Source organism: Psammomys obesus, unplaced genomic scaffold (assembly GCF_907164565.1).
Source record: "Psammomys obesus unplaced genomic scaffold, mPsaObe1.curated_primary_1811, whole genome shotgun sequence".
NCBI lineage: Eukaryota > Metazoa > Chordata > Mammalia > Rodentia > Muridae > Psammomys > Psammomys obesus.
The window spans coordinates 26,164,342-26,185,709 of record NW_026596034.1 but is presented as its reverse complement, the minus strand read 5'-3'; the positions used below and the strand labels follow the sequence as shown (position 1 = coordinate 26,185,709).

The window sequence follows — 21,368 nt, the reverse complement described above, 5'->3', positions numbered from 1 at the left end:
ATCTGTGTTCTTTTGTTTAATCATTTGCCTATGGCTATTTTTGTGCTACAGTGACAGAATCCCTATATTTAAAAATCCATACATACACATAATTAGATAGATATGCATATGTGTATATGTATATATGTGTGTGTATAATCTGACCCTTTACATTTATTTTTTATGACTTGTGTGTATGTCTGGGTGTGGGTATGTGCATGGGAGCACAGTGCTGGCAAAGGCCACAAGAGGGCATTGGTTTTCCTGTGGCTGATATTTCAGGAACATGTGAAACACCCAGCATGGGTGTTGGGAACTGAATTTGGGGTCCTCTGCGGGTCCTTTGTGTTTCCCTGAGCATGCCCCACTGCCTGCCTAACTGTTTGGCATGTGAATGGCTCCCATGGAAAGGTGAGATCCACCAACCTGACTTGTCCCTGGGGCAGGGTTGGGAGTTGGACTAAGGAAACCAAGAGTCTCCATCTATTAGGGATGTACAAGCTATGGGTTTTGAGGTTGGTGTCTGTGGCAGGAAAGGTTATGAGAAGAAGCATTTTGTCACTGGAGGAAAAAGTAAAGTCAGAGGACCTGGAAGGAGTGGCCATGCCTGGTGCTCTAAGAGCAAGGAGAGAGAAGCCTTGGTTCCTAAATGTTTTCTAATTCCAGCTCCATGAGGACAACTGTTGTCTTCCTAGACCAACTGGGACTTTTGAGGGTGTAGAGGAAGGAAGGAAGGAAGGAAGGAAGGAAGGAAGGAAGGAAGGAAGGAAGGAAGGAAGGAGAAAGGAAAGGAAGCAAGCTGCTGTAAGAAGGCTTCACTGCTAGGTGTATACTGGCTCGTGTAACTAAAAAGTCCTAAGATGCTTCAGGCTCAACTTGATCCAGCAGCAGAATGGAAGCTCCTGTGACCCCATGTCTTTTAGACCCTCCTTCTTTTAGTCCTTCCTTTGCTTTGTAGGGATGGCCTGATCCTCGGTCTCCACTCTGTCCTCTTCCATCCATGTCTGCTCTAGATTCTCCACTGGGGTATTCAAGGTGGCTACAGCAATTCAAGGCCTCATGTCACGGCATTACGCCAACCTGCAAATCAAGATGCAACCAGTCCCAGCAGCATTTTTCACTTTAGGATGCGATACCTCACCCATTATCCCTGAAGCGACCACTTGGGCTGGTGGAGATCAATGTGTTATTTAGATGAGAAACAACTCCCCCCCCCCCCCGCCCCACCCCTTGGTCCAATTTCCCAACTTACTTAGTAAGAGCCAGGCCCGGCAATGTTTGTCCCCCCACGTTACCCCCCCTAAAACTCATGAAACATCCCGAGACACTTATATATCCCATGTTATCAATGGGGAAATCGGAGCTCAGAGAGTGTGACCACCTGACCCGGGGTTACACAGCTAGTACCGAACAGACCTACCAGTATCCAGGAGTTAAAAGTGCGAAATTCAGGACCCTGAGCTCCTAGCCCCTATGTGCCTGCCTTTTGCAGCAGAGGTTACTTAACAGTTACTGACCCCACCCCATCATGCTCTTCTACCACCTGTCGCTACCCTCTGACTGAGGTTCCTTGTACACGGGGAGATTTTTTCCCCCCCAAAAGATCCCAAGCTTTAGACTGGGTAACTCAAAAGTCCTGCTCCCACCTCTGGGTTCCTCTGTTTCCATGGAAACTGCTGGGCTCCTGCATCCCTTTCATCCTTCTTTCTGGGAAGCAAGCCGGCTCTCTGGTGCCCTCGTAGCTAGGCCTGACCATTATAAAGACCAAAGAGGCAACACCTAAAAGAAGCATTTGCAGGGAGAGGGAGGAACCAGGATGCACTTCTGAGTTGTTTTTGAAGTGCTCCAAAATAACGCCGGGTGCTCTGAGGAACGCAGCCAGTTGCCGCAGCCCACTGCGGGCCACAAGGTGTTTGCCAATCCCATCTCTGGCATCCCGTCTCATAGTCACATTCTTCACTTCCTGGGGACCTGGGGCAGAGGCTTCATGGGGGGAAAACCTGCTTACCATGACCTTGTGTCAGTGACAGCCCTCAGAGGTGACAGTCAGTGGGCTGGGGATGATGATGAAAAACAAACAAACAAAGAAAACAAGCTTCGACCTTCCCTTTTGGGGAAGAAAGAGTCCTGTCGACGGATAGCTTGTGGATACAAGGAGATGCTATACATGGTGCTGGTGGCCAGGGTCTGGGGAGTGTCTTTCTAGATATTACCAGGAACACAGCTTCTGATATACAAGGGCCCTGGTACCCAAAGGAGCCAAAGTAACCTTAACATCCCCCATGCTAGGCCCTACTAGGGTATTGTTTCCTCCGAGCCTGGCTTCCTTGTTTGGAAGATGGGTCCAAATCTTACACAGAACATCTAAAAAGGCAGCTGTGAGAGCCACAAAGTATGATACATCACAACCACTCATGAAACAACATACAAACACCAACATCCGCCGCCGCCACCATCACCGTCATCATGGCTGCTATGAAGCCCAACAGAAGTCCTGGAGGAACAACAAAACCTCAGACATTTGAAAATATTTGCGTGAGTTTCAGCTCCTTGGGAAGCAAGCAGAAAAGCGTTGTTTCTATGTTACTGCTCTAAGATAAACCCATTGGATCTCCCTTGCATTGATTTCTCTCTCTCTCTCTCTCTCTCTCTCTCTCTCTTTCTCTCTCTCTCTCTGTCTTCACATGGGCTCTAAATTCCCATATTCTGCTCATCTTATTCTGTCTGGGACCATGCAGGCTCACAATGCCCCTTCCCACAGTGGCCCTCGGATCTGGAGAGGTTTCCCGCCTCAGAGAAGCAAGAAAAGAAACCCTGCCCAGCCTTCCTCTCACAGCCAGTGGCTTCAGTTGGAGACAGAGGGCATTCTCGGCAAGCTAAGCAGACTGAAGGAATCTGGCTCCTGTGTTGCCAGGCGTGGGCTAGGGCTAGTCTTTCAGGACATCATGAAAACTTCCTATTAGCCCATGTTAACACCTGTATCTACTTTTCCATTTAGCCCTGAGCATGCAGGGGACTCTTGGTAGTAAATCCTTGGCTACATCGTTTGCCTTATCTTGATCGTGAGAGACTATCTTATTATTATCACCACCTCTATTTTCACGAAGGTTCAAAGAGGTTTAATGATCTGCCCAAGGCCTCCCAAATTAGTTATTTGGCTTTAAACTCGTAGCTGTCTGACTCCAGAGCAAGGACTTCTAATACCTAGGTGACTTTTGCAGAACTCAGTTTGAGTACCAAGGGGCTTGCTTGAACCCTTTAGTTCCCCGTGGGCATGTGGCTGAGACAAGCAAAGATGGCCCCAGAAATGGACCCTCAAGGTGGTCTCTCCCAATGCAATATTTGGGGTTCACAGTTCACCCCTTGCAGTCATAACCAGAGCCATCTTCCTCTAGCCTTGGCAGCTCTGGGATGAAGGAATCAGACACCGTCTTGCTTACAGAGCCAGCAAACAGCTTCTGCCTGCAGACCTGGGCTGGGAGGGAACAGGAGGCACCTCAAAGGAACCCAGAGCCGGGTGGCGGAGCCAGCGGGACTGAGCCTAGCCCCTTGGGCGCACAGAAGTCAAAAGCTGTCAGCGGGGGATGCAGGAAGTGAAGAGTTTGAATCTGGACCAGTCTCCAAAGGCTTGTGTGTTAGGTCTCTAAGGCATCAGTGTTTTGAGTTGGGATTTGGGGAAGGAAGAGCGAATGGATGGTAAGGGCTCAGACTTCGTTTATGGATTAATCCACTGATGGGGCCATGAATGAATAGATTATTGGAAGGTGGTGCTAACGGTAGGAGGCTCGGACTCAGTTGTCAGTGGGGGGGCGCTGTCTCGTCCCAGCTATGCGTCTCCTCTCCTTTGTCTCATTTCTTTCTCTCTTCCAGCCTCGCTTCCTGGCCACATGATAAGGAGCCTTCCTCCACCCCAGGCTCCCACCAGGACATTCTCCCTGTGACATCACCCATGAACAATGAACTAAAAATGCCCACAACCTAAAGCCTCCGGAACCATGAGTCGAAATAAACCTTTTCTCCTTAAACTTGACTTTCTCGAGGTTTCTTTTTTGTCACAGGGACAGAAAGCTGACTGGATACAGTACTCTCCGATCAAGGAATCCTTGCCAAGCTCAACAGAGCTCACAAGCACCCACAGCGTGAAGGACAGGAACGCAAAGGTACGCAATCCTCAGAACATCCCAAGACGTCAATACCCACACTCCCATTTTACAGAGTAGAAGAGCGAGGCACAAAAGGGCTGTGTAATCCAAACAAGCTTGCGAAAGGTTTGTTGCTCCGTTTTGTTTTTAGGAACCAGACCTGAGGAGCTTGATCTTCTCTAGCGCTGAGCTTTCTTGCCTTCTTAGAGGCAAGGGGCCTCCAGCTGGGGGATTTCCCAGCCCTGGCAGCAAGGCATGCTGGGTTACAGAGGCCCAACAGCTAGCTTTTTCTGCCTCTTCTTCCCTACTTTGAGATTAGCACAGGGGTGCCCCAGCCTGACCCCAAGAGTTAGCCTGCTCCTGTCTGCCCTCCACCCCCTCCCCCGGTTCTCCTCACCCTTAGCGACCTGCTTTTGATTCTCACCTCCTTCTCTTTTGCCCTCCCATTCGAAGGCAGCTCAGCTAACACTCATTAGCACATGTTAATGAGCGCCAGTTCTCATCTCTGTCCTTTTTAGGGGCGGGCGCTGCTGTCTTTCTGAGGGTAAGGTGTTCAGGACGCTAGCACAGGCTGCAGATCTTTAGACTGGAGCGAGGCTGGCGCGAGGCTGATTCTCTGATTGAGGGGTCCTCACGTCTGTGGGAGCTTCTGTTTTGTCTAAGTGAAGCTCAGAGCATCCCTGAGTCAGAGTTCAGTGTTGTCTACCTGATGGAGTAGACACGTCCCTACCACGACCCTAGGTGGGTGTGGCTCATAGCTGGAGCTAGAGGCTCCAGTCTGCCATCCCTGGACAGAGGTCTAAAAGTCCCGAGAGCATGTTCAGGAGGTGACAGATACCTGAGGGGAAAAGGGAGTACCTCCCCCGTTCCCACCTGAATCCTCCCTGCACCGTGCAGATCCCAGCTGCCCACCTACGGTAAAATCTTGAGACTGTTGCTTTCCTGCAATTCTGGCACCCCTTGAGTGAGCACTAGGGTGTAAAAAGAGTTCTGGATTCAAATCTTGGCTTGCTGCTTGGTAATGTTATTGCTTCAGCTAGAAACTGGGTGTGCTCCGGATAGACTGAGAGAAAGGGAGGCAGAGCAGCCTCTCCCCATTTCTAGAGAAAAGTCTGCGGTGTCCCCTGCGGGCACCCAGGAGTCTCATCGAAGGCTCCGTCCGTGCGTCCGGGTTCCCTAAGAACCCCAGGCAGGAAAGCCGCCGCCCGTGCAGCGCCGCGCCCTGCGCGATTCCCTGAGTGCGTGCGCCCCCTCCCGGCGGCCCAACGCGGTGCAGCTCCGGGCCGCATATAAAGGCAGCGAGGCGCGCAGCCCCAGCGCGAGAACCGGAGCCAGGCGGCACGGAGTGACAAGAGCTGAGACGCTTAAGATCTCCGGAGCGGCTCGCAATGGCTGGCCCGCAGCAGCAGCCCCCTTACCTGCATCTGGCCGAGCTGACTGCATCCCAGTTCCTGGAAATCTGGAAACACTTTGATGCAGACGGTCAGTAAATCTCCCAACTTCTGGGCACGTTGACCCCCCGGGGGACCTGAGATTGGCAAAGCTGTCAGGGGCATGGCTCTATGCGGGCAGGTGTGCTTTGCCCCCAGGTGGTTTGTTCTGGTGGCGGAGTCTGCTGGGGTCTTGAGTTTAGGAAACGCCCGACTGCCCTGGTGATAACTGCCAGTAAGTTTTCCCCATGCAGGGTTCCCGGGGCACAAGTCGGAGCTTTCCCAGAGAGGAGGCCTGGGCAGAAAAGGCTCCCCATGACTCCGCTGCCTCCTTCCGCACCTTTCCCTTCAAGCTAACGCCCTGCCTCCAGCCCTGTTGCCACAGGTCTTCAAACCCCGCTCTTTTTGCCCCTCGTGTTCCTTACCCGCATCACCAGTACAAGGAGCTGGAGAAAACTGGGCATCCTAGAGGGAACCTTCGGGGCCTCCTCTAGCCTGGCTGGCTGGCAGCAGGAGTAGAGAATCGATTTGGGGCTTTTAACAAACCCGGGCTTTCTTTCTATTTTTTCCAACCCCACCAGTATGTGGGTTTTCTAACTACAGCAGCAGTGGGCGTGGTGGGGAGGGTCCCCCGGTGATAGCCTCCGGCTTGCTGCCTGGTGGCACAGACCCTGAGTGGTGGTCTGTGTATGGGGCCAGGGGTCACACCCCAGTGACCAACACTTGGCTCCAGATGGTCTTCCAATGACCAACCCAAAAAGTGAGGTAGGTCCCCGTGAATGGCTTTGGAGGTGGCTTCCAGACCTGGGATTCCAAGTATCTACAGTGATCTCACTCAGTTATACAAAGAGACCACATGCTACCACCCCAGCCCCTCACCTCTCCTCTGCCCTGCACCCTCAGCGTCTGATATTGCTAGAGACTTTCCTATCACTCCAAACCGGGAGGAGGGGGGGCGTAGAGAGAGAAGGGTGAAGAAGCCATTTCAATTCACCCTCCAATGCCCTGGCTAAGATGAGCACCCAGAATGCACTCATGTCTCAGACCTGTTGGCAGGGTGGTGGCTCAGGGTGTTTACCCTGGGACTGAGAAGGAGGGGTAGGAATGGTCTTATCAGGTAGCAACTCCCTGAATTCTCTCCCTCCTCTCTGAATCCAGAGGTCCTCTGCTCCCAGTACTGTGACAAGGAGAGGGTTAGTGTCTGAGGATGCCAGTAGAAGTTTTGTGGGTTTTTTGGAGGCAACCAAGGAAGCTGAAGGGGCTGGGGACTAGGTGTCCGGGGTTTGATGTTGATCTACCAGAGAATTCCTGAAGGTGGTGGCTCAGTGGCTCGGTCTGAGAAATGGGGCCAAGGAGGGGCTGTCTGTTCACTTCCCCACTGCTGCCACCCAACCCCCTGGATGAAAAGAGCTAGCACTGCAGCCCCTCATCACTACGTTGCTCGGGACACGCTTTGGCCAGGGTATCTGCACCAGAGACTTGCGTGAGTCAAGGAAAGTTACCGAGCCATCAAGGTTACACCACTGGCCTCCTGCTAGATGAGTCAGCTATAAACAGCCGACTCCGAGTCTACTTTTCCCTGGGGACAGCCAGTGGCCCTCTCAATCATCATGAAAACGTTATGTTTAAGTCTGTCCTGAGACACTGACTTTTAAGAAGAACAGTTGTACCCTTTTGGATCCCACCCTGCGATGCTCCTCCGAAGATCCCCCTTGTGCAGGCGAGGAAGCTGACGAAGGACTTGGTTGGTGGTGCTGGCTTCCAACTGGGGCCTGTGTCCCCATTCAAATGAACTCCTCCTGGGGTGGGAAGAGGGGATTTTTTTTTTCTACGATGTAGGACTAGCCCACAAAAGATCCTCAGCCCAGCCTTGGAGGTGGTGGATAATTCCTTTTCTCCCAGAAAGTGATCCTTAGGTGCACCCCCCCACACACACACACACCTCCTCAAGGAAGTCCCAAAGTGGAACCGGAAAGGAAAGCAATGTGAATCGAAAAACGCATAAATGGACAAACTAGAATTGCACCGAGGGGTCTAGAAGTAAGTTTGGGATGGTTTTTCTCTGTACCTTTGTGGCTGACCCTCTCCTTGACCTCGTGAACACCCCAAGGCTACAGATGAGCCCAACACCCCATCACCTGAGCCACGCAAGCCCTGCCTGGGCTTTTGTTTCTCTTGCCCATGCTGGCTTCTGTTTGCAACTTAGGGATCTGTTGTAGGAGGTTTGTCACTCACTACCTCAAAGGCCTCTGGAGACTCTCTGCAGCTCCCGGGGTCCCTGGAGTAAGCTCACTGGAGCCCAGTCAACCACAGGCCCCAGGGAGAGGAACCACCTCCCTACACTCCCAGACTCTTGTAAACAAAAAAAGCCTTAAAAAAAAAAAAAACATTGGTCCAGTGAGAGCAGGGAAGGGGGCTGGACGTGGTGACCCTTATAGGGGCCCTTTCGAGTCAGAAAGAAGAGCGGGGAGGGGGGAAGCATGCATTTAAAGAGTTGGGAGCTGCTGGGCAGGAAAGGGCCAGGGACACCATCTACTCTCCTATACTACCGCAGCTCTCCTGCATTGGTCAGCAAGGCTAGGCCATCAGTCTCACTAACGCAATATCAGGCATCATGAGGTGGCAGCCAAGCCACCCTTTGCCTTAGTAGGTTCTGAAGCTTTTCTACATGTCATCTCCACACTCAACGTGACATCATATCTGAAACCTTCACTTCGTTGCTTCCTGGTCACTTTGTCAGATCTTTTCCTCTGTAAGATCCAAGCGGCTGTCAGGCCTGGTAACACAGGCCTATATCCAGCTACTCGGGAGGAAGATTGCAGAGGGCTGGAGATGAAGCTCAGAGGTGTACTGTTTATCTAAATGTTTATCTAGCATGTGCCAGGCTCTAGATTCAGTCATCGGCAACACAGTAAGAAAGGGGAGAGAAGGAGACAAACAGGGAAAAGGAGACAGACAGACAGGCAAGCAGGTAGACAGGCAGACAGACACACATGCACACACACACACGGAGGGGGAGGAGGGAGAGGAAGAGAGAGATCGCCGGGTGACTGATGGATGGCTGTCCAAATTGGAGTATTTGTAGCATCTTTGTGTAGCTCTGACAGACATTACCAGGCTTCTAAGCCCACTATAACCAGACACGTTGTAACTCAGGAGGGAAATGAAAGAGTACCTGCCAACCTTCCAGAAGCCATGGAAATGCAGAAGAGAAAGAGGAGCAAGCAGATACTCACAGACCAAGAGAGACACTTGGTCAAAGCCTCTATCCTATCCATGTAGAAAGTTATACAAACAAGAAAGACTGTTAAAGGAGTTATTTGAAAGTAAACAAAAAAGGACTATAGTCAGCTCTGCTGTAGGACACAGCCGTCGAAGTAAGACAGAGCCTGTGCAAACATGGGGAAGAACCCCAAAAGTGCTACTTAGGACGACAGCAAATCACAAAGGTAAGCTGAGTTTACTATATAAGAAGGAAAATAATTTTATGGACATGGTTCCCTAGAGAATTTACACCTTTCTACGGGTACAGGAACCTACTCAGACTCTTCTGAGCTTTGTCCACTTTCAAAATAGCCTTGGTGGGCTAGCTTCTCAAAGCCTTTTACAAGGGCTGAGGCTGGTCTCTTGACTGTGTGGAACTTGGAGAACCCCTGCACTGAGGACTTTGAACATTCATGATTAAAAGGACCATACAGATCAGGAGGGCTCTGCCAGGCTCTTCTTTTCTTCCACACCCCCCTCTCCTCCATTAGAAACAGAGCTGGCAGTGTACCGGACTCAGGAGAAGGCCTGCCTGGGCACCTGGTTCTGGCTCCTCAGCTCTGTTTCTAATGGAGGAGAGGGGGGTGTGGAACTTGAGCAGAAGGTGAAGGGGTCTGGGAAACAGCAGTATGGTAGGAAGGAGAGGATCTGAGGATATAACAGAAGAGTACTAGAGCATTTGTCTATCATGCATAGGGTCCTGGATTACACACACACACACACACACACACACACACACACACACACATACACACACACACACACACACACACACACACACACACACACACACATTGGGTCTCACTTCATTATAGTCAGTGGGGTCTAGGTCTGGGGACCAAGGTGTTGTAGCTTGAAGATGGCTTTTTTTTTCCTTGCTAATCCTGTAATGAAGCCTTGTAGACATTTTAGCCGGGCTTGGCATAAGCATCGCATCAAGGGCTTGTTGGGAAAACCTCCTGCCTCACCTGGGACAGCTCCTAGGAACTGCCTGGTCCCTCTGGTCTCTTTCACCGTCACACTAATTGTTTTGCCAATGGTTCCCTTTGCTGTGGAGTATACACAGTATATCAGCTCGGAGCCATGAGGCCTCTGAGTAGCCATCACCTTGCCTCTTGGACTGTGATTGCACCAGCCAGGAGTAGGAAAGCTGGGTCCGTGACGGGGCATGGGGCTCCCTGGAGGGGCAACCATGGAGCAGGACTGAGGTTGTGTGTTTGTACTGACAAGATACTTCAGCAGCCCTCGCCCAGGCAGCGGCCAACCCAGGTGCTCTGTCTCTCCCTCATTTCATCTTGCTTATTTCACTCCAGACACAGGCGCTTTTACTAGCTAAGGCCCTTGGGGAGGTTGCTGGGGCTCAGGAGACCCCTCAGGGAAATCTTCCCCAATTCCCATGGAGCCAGAATTAATAGAGCAGGTACTAGTCTCTTCAAGAACAGAGCCTCTGCAGCACACGGCCGGCTGGCATCCCTCGTGGCGGATTGCATCAGATGCTCTCCTGCGTCCAGCCAGCCCCATCTGCAGCCACAGGCTCTGGCCTTCTCCCCTTCTCGTTGGCTTTCTGCAGTCTTACCTCTCGCTCAATCTGCCCCTTCCTTCTGGCCTCCTGCATGCCTGGGACTCAGCCCAGCACCAGGCTGCCAGCTGTCCACAGGTTCAGAAGACCCAGCCCAGCTCCTAAAGTAGCTCCAGCAGCCCGGCCCAAAAGCAGATTAAAATTGGAGTATCCAAACATTCTTCCATGAGCTTTGGGTCTGGGGCATTTTTAACCCCAGGAGCCACTTGGAGAGGTGTGTGGAATGCACATATATGTGTGATGGACAGATACATCCAGACACGTACAGCTATGGACAGACCTTATCCCTGGGATGAGCAAAAGGAAATTATGACCTCTGTTAACTGTGTGATAAAAAATTCTCAACACCCACAAATCCTTTTTATTTTCAAGGTGGGGTTAGTAACCCATGCATGTTTTTGTGGCAGAAGCCCAAGGGGAGCGAGGCAGAAACGAAAGGTCTTTGGAAGTGTCCGGTGCCTGCTATGCAAAGCAACGTGAACACAGACAGGCTTCCTGAACACACCAATGCTGCCACTACAGGAAGTGAGAGAACACCCAAGGAATGGTTAAGCAGGTCCCTGGGCACCACACCCAGTGAGAGATTCAGAAAACTGAGGGAGGTGCCGAAGGTTCTGCCTTTTTCCGGGTTGGGAGTTAGGAATTAAACCTGATAGCTCATGTGTGTTTTGTAAGCACTCTACCACTGAGCTGGATTTGACATTTCTAACCAGCTCCCAGGTTACCACCAGTCCACACACCTAAAGCAGGAACAGCCCCTCCATGGTACTCCGAAGCTCCCAAACTAAACCCTTCACTTTAACAAGATCCCCAGGCGATGGGTCCATGCCCTCACGTTTGAGATGCGCTGCCAGCCTTGGAAGCTCGGAAGACATCCAGACACCTGCACCCCAGCAATTAAGCAAGAGAGGTGTAGGGCGCAGGCAATGGCACTGTTGCTTAAGCTTCCCAAGATTCCAGCGCTCTAAAGAGATAACTCAGTGGTTGTCAGAAGCCCTTAGTGTCGAAGAGGTGAGGAGCTGAAAAAATGATGCCTTCCATTTATAGATATTACACTCTCCAGACTATTTCCAAAACATTGCTGTGTATGGCTCTCGTGGTGACTCTATAAAGTGGAGAGGGCTTAAGTAGTTTTGTCCACTTGAGAGAGAAACTGAGGCACAGAGGAATTGACTTGTCCTAGAGCAAGGGACAGTCGTCAAACCCTTGGTACAGGCAGTCTCTCCTCTTTGGGTACCTTTTGCCTGCACACATCAGAAAATCTGTACATACAAACCTCAGGGAGGAACAAATAAGTCTTTCTGGGTTGCAGCATTCTTCAGTCAAGAATTTCCAATCCTCTGTGGTCAGATTAATGATGGTGAAACACTGTCTGTCCTTAGCTTTGGGATACACAGTGGTGAAATACGGAAGCAAAAGTAGGTTCAGGAAGGATGCAAGGTCCCCAGCTCCCTTAGTCCCCTCTCTCCAATGTTCATGGTTTAAAGGAGGTTAGCAATGATGGTTACTATGGTAACCACATCTTTATCAATGCTCATCCACATGAGATTTACCTGGTTCCCCCCCCCCCCAAAAAAAAAAAAAAAAAGAAAAAGAAAAAGAAAAGAAAAGAAAGAAAACCACTCATCCAGGGCTTAAATCTTCCTAGATGGATTTTGGCCAACTGCTCCTGTATCCCGGCCCTACATGAAATGGCTAAATGATGGTTGGGGGAGACCTCAGAGGGACCTTAGGCCTGTCCCTTCAGTGGTGGAAACCGTTCTTCCTGACCCCACTCATATGACCACTCCACACCTCTCAGTCTCTACTTTGAACGGCTTATCCGGCCTTTTCAATGGCTGGTCACATCCCTGTGGGCCACTCTGCTTTGTGGGAACAAGCCCATGTCTGCAGCTTGGAACTATTGTTCAGTTTGAAACAAAGACTCATTGCATGGAGCTAATTTTCTCCTTTTGTTCAGGGACATGGGGAGATTCTTATCATTTCCCAGTGGGTGTGTGTGGGAACCCCTTTGCTTCTTGCTCTATCCAGGAAGGGGTCTTCTTCGCACAAAGCCATTATCTCAGCTCCTAGTCCCCTCTTCCTACCTTTAAGCTTACTCTTCCTTCTCTCTCCCCCTACCCATTGCCTGGGACTTCTCGGTGAGGCCTTTCTTGCTCAAAGGTCCTTGGGAAAAATCACTTCTATTTCATTACATCATCATTTAGCAGTGCAGGGCCAAAGTATTCCTAACAGGGAGCTGGAGGCAGGAGCTTTTGTGGGAATGATCACTGACACCGTTTGTTTTGTTTTGCCTTTTTTTTTTTTTTTCCAAGCTAGGGTCTCACTACGGAGCTTTAGCTAGCCAGTAACTCACTATGTAGCCAAGGCTTATATTTGCTAAGTCACTGGCCCTTCTCAACAAGGGACCGACTACTGCTCCTCCCTCCTGCCTCGACCTCCCAGGGTCTGGCTGGCATTGCAACCTCAAATGCACCATTGGTACTGCCGAGGTTTGTGTAGGCCAGCACCATGCCCACAGCCCTGGCATGGTTGAGGCTCGTATGGGTCAGCACCCTAAGTTCATTTTTTTTTCCAGTTACATCTCTCCAGCAGTCACAGGAGGAGGAATTATCATTGATCCCACTTTGTAGTAGGAGAAACTGAGGTTTGGAGAGGTGATGCTCTTAGCTTGGGTGTCACAGGAGGAGAAACAGGTGTTGGTCCCTAGATAAGAAGGACCAGTAAGTCCCTCCCCCCCCCCCCGCATGCAGCAGGTGGAGGGGCTGAAGAAGTGACAGAGCATCAGGGGACATGTGAAGTGGGGATCGGCTGAGGACTTTTCGTAAGGGATACTATGCAGAGCTGAGCGAAGGCGGTTCTTCCTTGTGTGGCTGCCTCCCCTTCCAAGTCCAATCAGAAACCTTCTAATGTCCTCAGGAGGCCCCCACTCACCCACCTACTTGACCTAGGCTCCTGGCCCCAAGCCCCTGCGGCCTCTACAACATGGACCACTGTTCATGCTCATGCTACTAGCTCCAAGCCCCCCCATTTCACCTGCCCTAGCCTTGGGCTTCTGAAAGCTGCAGATGGACTCAGAGCTGAGCTCAGCTTTCTACCACACTGCCTAAATTTGTAAAGACTCCCAGGGGGAAGAGTGTGGGGACAAGGCCTTGGCTCCTAATCCAGGGGAAGCTGCACCTAAGGGATGGGATAATTGTCAGATCACAGCAGGAGAACGAAACCACTAGGTGCCAATTCAGCGGGTCGTCACCAACCTTTGCTTCTTTGCCTAGAAAGCTTCTGCTCACTGTACCTTGCTCCAGCTGGCCTCTCAGACCAACAAGCCCCACCCCCTTGTGAACCTCCAACTCTCCCGAAGTACTTTATAGAACAAGCTAGAGGAAAAGACAACTCCCTCACCCCAGAGGAACTCAGTAATCACCTTTTCTTTGCGGACAAAAATAAATGCATAATTCATCTCATGCAATTCTCTCTGTACGATATTTATTGAAGCATCTTCCCCTTGAGGGATTGCCTCTAAGGTTATTTATTTGGGATTTAAGACCTCAGGGGCACTAGGAAGAGAGGTTAGAAAGATCCTCCCATCCCCGTGCTACCCACAGAGGCTAAGGAAAATGCTTCTGTGTTTTTTGTTTGTTTGTTTGTTTTGTTAAGGCTGCAATTCCATATGCCCTTGAAGAAAGTGGTCACTTTCTTAACAATTCAGGTCGGACCTCTTCTTGGAACTTGACTTTAGTGATTGCCTCACATCACTGTACAAAGAAATCACCTGGGAGCCTTAAAAAAGAAAAGCTACAACGCTTAGTTCACAACCCAAGCTAGCGGTATCAGAATGTCTAATGGTGAGAGCCAGACATCCATTTTTTTAATGATCCTCAAGAGATTCCAATATGCAGTAAATCTTGGAACCATTGTCCTTGCCATATCTGAGTTTCCTTCTCATAAGTGCTAGCACAGACGTGTGACCTTGGCCATAGACTCAGCTCAGCACTGGCGTCTGGGCCACTCAGGCTCCAGTTGAAGGAAACTATACAGCTTTGCACTACTCCTGTGATCTTCAGACAAGTCAAGTTTTGACCTTCATACCTGGTTCTGCTCATTAAACTTTTTCCTCAGGTCCATTTCCATCCTGTACACAGATGCTGACAACTGGGCTCAAACAATACCAATATTTGTGACATACTCATGATAGACTGTGTGGTTTACATACGAAAACTCCCACTTAGCAGCTGCACAATCGTGAAGACCCGAGTCTGAGTCCCAGCATTTGCATCAAATCCAGATATGGCTGTACAGGTCTGTAGCTTCAGAACTTGGCAGGAAGAACAAACAGGACTGACCAACTGATCTAGCCAAAACCAAATCCAGGTTTAGTGAGAGAATAATGCAGAGAGTGAAAGAAGGCACAGGACATTGACCGTTTGTCTTCATGTGTACACAAATGTGTACACACAAGCTGTACATACATGTGAACATGTTCTCTCTCTCTAAAAAAATCTTATGTAAGCCACGTGGCTATACTCTCCACCTAGGAGGCAGAAACAATAGGTTCATACGTTTGAGACCAGGCTGGGCTGGCTTTTATTGACACGTTGTCTCAAATAACAACAAGCAAAACTGTTTTAACTCGTACAACCCATTCTGCAGATGAGATGGGTCAAGTTATTTTCTTTCATGGTTTTCGTCTGCATTTATTTCTCAGGACTGTCATGGCAGAGTACCACAGAAATGAATGCCTTTGTAGTTCTCGAGACTAGGATTTGGAAATCAAGGGGTGGGTGTGTGTGTGTGTGTGTGTGTGTGTGTGTGTGTGTGTGTACATGCACACATTATAGGCTCTGGGGGAGAGACTCTGGCATACCTCAGCTTCTAGAGGCAGCAGCAATCTACAATATTCTTTAGCTTGTGGCTCTAATCTTTGCCTCTGTTTTCCCTATGCTTTGACACCTGTCACGACTAGTGACATCTATAAAAACCTTACTTCCAAATAAAGTCACACTCTAAGGTCCCAGGTGGAGGCCGGAAGAACACTCTCCAACTCTGTATACCTTCTCAACCTCAGAAACCCAACTTCTGCCCCAGTCCCAGGCCTGCCACCTGCTGACCTGTTGCAGAGGGTGCTTCCTGGGACCTCCAACACTCAGGGCCTGCTCATGAACACCAGCCATCTCTGTCAGCTGACCAGATAAGCATTCCTCCACTGTTTCTCCAGTTCTGCAGCTGTGGGCTCAATATTCCAAGGACACTCATTAATCTTAAATGTGTGCCTGCAAGTACTCTAAAGACAAGGACCCATACATGACTGGCCAAGATACCTGTTTGCAGACTGGAGGGGAAAAGTTTTGTAGGAAGTTGGCAAATTCCACCCTTCCTTAGTCTCACTGTTCCGTGCTAAGGTTAATTCCTTTCTGTTCATTTCCATCTGTTTTTACAGGAAACGGGTACATTGAAGGTAAAGAGCTAGAAAACTTCTTCCAAGAGCTGGAGAAGGCAAGGAAAGGCTCTGGCATGGTAAGCTGGCACTCCGCCCCCCTGTTTAGAGATTTCTGTCACCTTGAGCTACCCCGCTTTGAGAATAGTCTGTCCCATGATGCATCTAGTCAGCAGACCTGGGCTCGCTGGTCTTGGCACTTACAAGTCTTTTCTTTGTAAGACCATAAAGAAAGGCCAGGTTTCCCTTAAGAGTAGCTCATCTCAGTTTCCTTGGTGTCTTAGAGCGATAACCATAATGAAAGCCACGAGTCGATGAGTCCCCCAGATTCACAGATATGTGTTTATGTGTGCATGTATGTATCTTTTCCTGGGAACACAGTCCAGAGTCCCAAGGATTTATAATTCAAAATGGCGTTCTCAGAGGACTCCAGGTGCCTTCAGTCTAGATGAGAGTCCTCAGCCTCAGAACTGTTGACAGCTGAGGCAGAATAATTTTTTTTTTTTTGTCATGAGGAATGCCTTTGCATCTACCCATGTGATAGCCAAGTCATGGCAATCAAAAATATCCTAAGTTGGCTGTGATGGTGCAAACCTTTAATCCCAGCACTTGAGAGGCAGAGGCAGGTGGATCTCTGTGCGTCTGAGACCAGTATGGTCTATACTGTGAGTTCCAGGACAGTTGGGGCTACATAGTAAGACCCTATGTAATGTCGTAGACATTATCAAATGTCCCCTGCTGGAGAATGGGGAGCAGAATCCAATATTCTAGACCAACAAGGGCTGGTTCCTCTGTAAGGACCCAGAGGGAAACTGAGAGCCTTTCGGAAGCAACCTCTGAGCCCTGACCATCCTATTGGTATAGAGGAGTCATGAACTTTGAACTGTACACAATGACATGGTCCAGTCCCTAATGACAGGGAAGCTATTTCCTCTGGTGCCAACCTACTGAGTTTGCTAAAACCTCCTAGGAGAGGCGTGTGAACTCCTGAAAGGCTGGAGCTAGATTGTTGTGTCCTGTGTTCGCTCTGGAATATATGGAGCCTACTCCCCCTCACTAGCTCCCCTGGCTCCTTTGAGGGTCTCTTTCTCTTGTTTCTTGCTTCCCACCCACTGTCCCGACCACTACCTACTAGTAAACCTTCTTGGAGAAATTAGTTAACCATGAGCTCCTGGCCCAACGGTCAGCAAAGTGCCTCAGTGATAAACCCGTGAAAGCCATGGACTTCAGAGCTGGAGGTGGTGTACATATGTACTTGCCAACAGCTCCTTCATCAGCCTTCATTACTAGGATGATGTGAGCCCAGATTACAGAAATCACAGCTTCAAAACTGACCCTGGGATCATGGACTATGCAGAAGAATATGTTTAACTGAGAGTTTCAAATCTAACCATCCTTTTCTTAGTCATCCTTTGCCTCAGCTGGCATGAGGGTGACTGACAAGTCTGTCCATAGCCATCCCAACCGCTGTCAGCTAGGACCAGTTCTCAGAGCATCTGTCGTGTGGGAGAAAAGCCTCAGGCCTTGGGAGCAGGGGCTAGACTTTTGATTTCTGGCTGTATTTACCTGGATGACCGTGAGGAAAGCCTCTGCATCTCGGATGCCACATACGTGTGAGATGCAGGGATGATGTGCCCATCGGGGACCATGGCAAATCTCTCACAGGTTGCCTACATCTATGATAAGTATTTGGCATCAAACCTTGTATGTTTGTAAATATAAATAAATCCTGACTGACAAGGATTGATAAATTGAGATCAGTTTCAAAGCCCAACGGTGAAGCAGGAATCCAGAAAAAAAAAGATCTCAGAATTTGTAGCATTTCTCTTGGGTCAATCCCAATGAGCATGAAACCCCGTGGAGCCCCCAGGTAAGGAGCAGAAGAGCAGGTGTGCATGGGGGTAGGGATTGTGGCATTGACCGAGGAAAAGAAAGAGCTCTTTGATGACAGCTCAGCCATACCCCAAACCACAGAAAGATTCAAGACTGTCAAGAGACCACTATGCTTAAGTTGAGGGGTAACGAGCTAAGGGGACTTTTAATAAGTAATCTATTTTTCTAGACTTAGAATAGTTGAGCGGAGAATTTAAATTTTCCCTCAGCTTCATGACGTCCTCACCCTCCTTCTGGCATGAAAGCAGATAAGAGCACTGCGGAATTGCAAGCATGTCTTTGAAGAGAAAGATGAGTGATTCATTTTGTATCGGTGGAGTGGTTGGAGTCTCTTCTGGAGTAAATGGGTTGAGCTGGGTTATGCTAAGAGCTGTTAAGCTCACAGCTGAGTGGTGGGAGTAAGTCAAAACCCTTTATGGAGCTGCAGATCACCCCATCTCAAAGGTCAAAGGGTATGTCTAACCACATGGTACAGAACATGCCCACGTGTCTGGTGTCCCTTTGCTAATCACTGAGACCTAACACAGAGACTGACCCTCTGAGCAGCCACTTGTTCAGGACACAAAAGGATGCCTGGCCTTGCCTCACTGGGCTCCTCGACTCTTCATAACTCGGCAGCAAGATCAGCCTCCATTCTCTGTCCACAGATACCAAAGAGTGACAATTTTGGAGAGAAGATGAAGGAGTTCATGCAGAAGTATGACAAAAACTCAGACGGGAAAATTGAGATGGCAGAGGTGAGAGCCAAGGAGCTGGCTGAGGGGCTGTAGCCCTTGGGCCACCACCCCCACCCCGCCTCCATGCTCAGGCACAGCCGGAAACATCCCACTCAAGCACTTGAGCCAGCCAAACAGAAGAACTGGGGCTTTCTCTGTGTGTCACCCAAGAAAAGACGGAGCAACAATGGTCTAGGATCTGACCCCTAAATGCTCTCAGGACCCAGCAGATGTGGCAAACGTAGGATAAGCCAAGCTTAGGACAGTGAGAAGACTAGTTAACAGGAGTATGCACACCCCACTTAAAGGCATCCAAAAATGAAGCTTAACATGTATTTTATGCAGATAATTTACATGCATAACATACATTCCATGTAATTTCTACATGCTTACATATACACATATGCAAATTCATAGATATATATTCACACTTACACATAAATACTCTGATCATTGGTTTATGACCCATGGTTGAAGGTCAAGAATGATGGTGACAGCACATGGATCAGGGCCTCGCTCTCCCAGGACATATCGGCTCAAATGCTACCACACACCAGGAGCCAAGCTTGAGACAGTGATTTCAGGGTTTGTGCCATGCTGCGGAGAACAGAAAGGAAGAGAGCATGTTCCCAAAGGGCGGGGAAAGCGCTAAACTGGGAGGCCATCTCTGCCTTGGTTTATCTCCGATAAAACTCTGTTGTAATATAGATTGTGTTTCACCGGAGGCCCAGACAGTAAGTCACCGGGTACAGGCTGCTCCACCCAAGAACTGAGGGAACCATAGACCTTGCCCAGCGGTGCTGCTCTAATTTAGCTGAGGGCAGTTCACCTGTGGGAACTTCGGGCCACTGAGGGATGACACCCTATACCAGTTTTAAAGGCTGGGCATGATATACATGTCCATGTTGTAAATCTCGGGGTCAGAAGACATCTTCCTTAATAGACACAACCTGTAAGAAATGTTTCAGGGTTCATGGGCCACAGAGTCCCTGTCCACAACCCTTCAATGCTGACACTGTCACAGGGAAGCAGGTACTGGAAATAAGCAAGTGAACGGGAGGGGCCACGTACACCAGAACTTTACAAAAGGCTTGGATCCTGTGTGGTACTTGGCCATGGTTTACTCATTCTTCATTTAAGTCAAAAGACACTATTAACAAGCAAGGCCATGGTTAAGTTTGGCTCTGGCTCTGCCTCTCTTCTCTTGGTTCTGTCCCTTGCTACAAAACAAAACAAAACAAAACAAAACAGAACCTATCGTCTTTCCCAATCTTGTAGCCAAAGGGCTGCAGACATTTCAGAACTCACATCCAGATGCAACCATGTCCGTTTGCAAAATGCCCCCCTCTTCAAGCTGAAGGAAAACTTTCCCACAATTCACAGTAGCCTTCCTCTCACATGTCATTCGCCATTGGCCAGAATGGGCCACATGCCTATTCCAAAGCCAATTGCTGGTGAGGAGGATGAGATTATCTCATTTAGTGGAGTTAAATGAATTAGGATTTGCCTTAGTTGGGGGATTCTGGGAAAGAAGCAAGGGGGATGAACGACAATTAGGTGGGTTTCCAGCAGTGTTGGATGCATGGTTGGTATTTGCAGTTTTTAAGAATAACATTTTTAAAGTATTAATTTCACAATCAATGAAACAGCATCCATTTGGGAGTCTGCAGTCTTCCAGTTTAGACTTTGAACCATGCCATTACCATCACAATCAAGAATCCTGTAAAGGTTCCCCTTTCCTTGGGTACAGCGGGTCCTCCCAGGCATCCTGCATCAGGATGCACTTTTCAAAAGATTTAAACACTTGGGGAGGATCATCTCCTGGGCATTCTTTTTAGTCTGGGTGGCCACATTTTGAAGGAGTGCTCTTTCCATCTGTCAAGCTGACCCCTCCCCATCGTAAGCCTTTTACCCTTTTACCCCTTTGAAGGGCCCCCAGCCTCTGTGCTCAAGGAAGGACACGAAAATAGAGCAAGATGCGATTTCCATGCCGCTTGTCAGCTGGAGGTTTTCCATCCTTCCTGTGGGAAGCTCAATCCTGTTCCCTGAGGTCCCCCCTCTCACACTGATGTGGTTTTTCTGTGTTTCCCAGCTGGCGCAGATCCTGCCAACTGAAGAGAATTTCCTTTTGTGCTTCAGGCAGCATGTGGGCTCCAGCACGGAGTTCATGGAGGTGAGCCTTCTTTCTCTGCAAACGGAGACCTACTTTCCTCCTGTATCCAGGGGAGGCCTGCCCTGACACCCGCTCTATTAATTGAGTGGTGGTCTGTGTACAGGCAGGCAAAGATAAGCAGCGGTGCCTACGAGCGGAACCTTGTAGACTCCCTGTCACACTGAATCAGGACTTACGCCTCAACGAGATCCCTAGGTTGGAAAAGAACCAGTTTTCAGGCTGGAAGAGTTGTTCTTTGCAGTGAAGTTTGCCCAAACTTCAGATAAGGGTTTAATTTAACGCTGATTTAAAGGATTTTCTCCAGTTTTTTTTTTTTTTTTTTTTTTTTTTTTTTTTTTTTTTTTTTTTTTTCTGAGATGGCAAGATTCTATAAAGCCAGTAATTGACATTCTGAATCCTGTCCTTAGTTCTTTTGCCTGTGTCAAAGAAAAGTGGTACGTCCCTAGCATGGGTCCGGAGGCAGTGTTTGCAGGGTCCATTACAGAAAAGGGATATGAGGCTGAAGATACAGTTCAGGGGTGGAGTGCATGTGTAAGGCCCTGGGTTCCAGCCCAACACAGAAGGAAAAGCAGGAAGGGGAGGGAGGATGGGGATGGAAGAGGAAAAGGAAGATAAGCAGAACAGAAAAAAGGAAGCGAGGACTGTTCCTATCCCTTCCTTTCTTGTAGGCTTCATCACTGGTCTGGGAGTGGGATGCTTCAAAAGGAGCAAAGTCTCTCTCTCTCTCTCTCTCTCTCTCTCTCTCTCTCTCTCTCTCT

General features: G+C 49.3%; 1 protein-coding gene across 1 annotated transcript in view; it reads left to right on the top strand.

Annotated features, from left to right (window-relative positions):
* The first annotated feature begins 5,419 nt into the window (after positions 1-5,419).
* Calb2 (calbindin 2) overlaps positions 5,420-21,368 on the top strand; it is a 25,644-nt gene continuing 9,695 nt past the window's right edge. The window contains exons 1-4 of the mRNA XM_055621137.1: positions 5,420-5,603; positions 15,832-15,908; positions 18,369-18,458; positions 20,530-20,610. Coding sequence (XP_055477112.1) covers positions 5,510-5,603; positions 15,832-15,908; positions 18,369-18,458; positions 20,530-20,610 — 342 coding nt within the window. The 5' untranslated portion in view covers positions 5,420-5,509. The remainder of the gene's footprint in view (positions 5,604-15,831; positions 15,909-18,368; positions 18,459-20,529; positions 20,611-21,368) is intronic.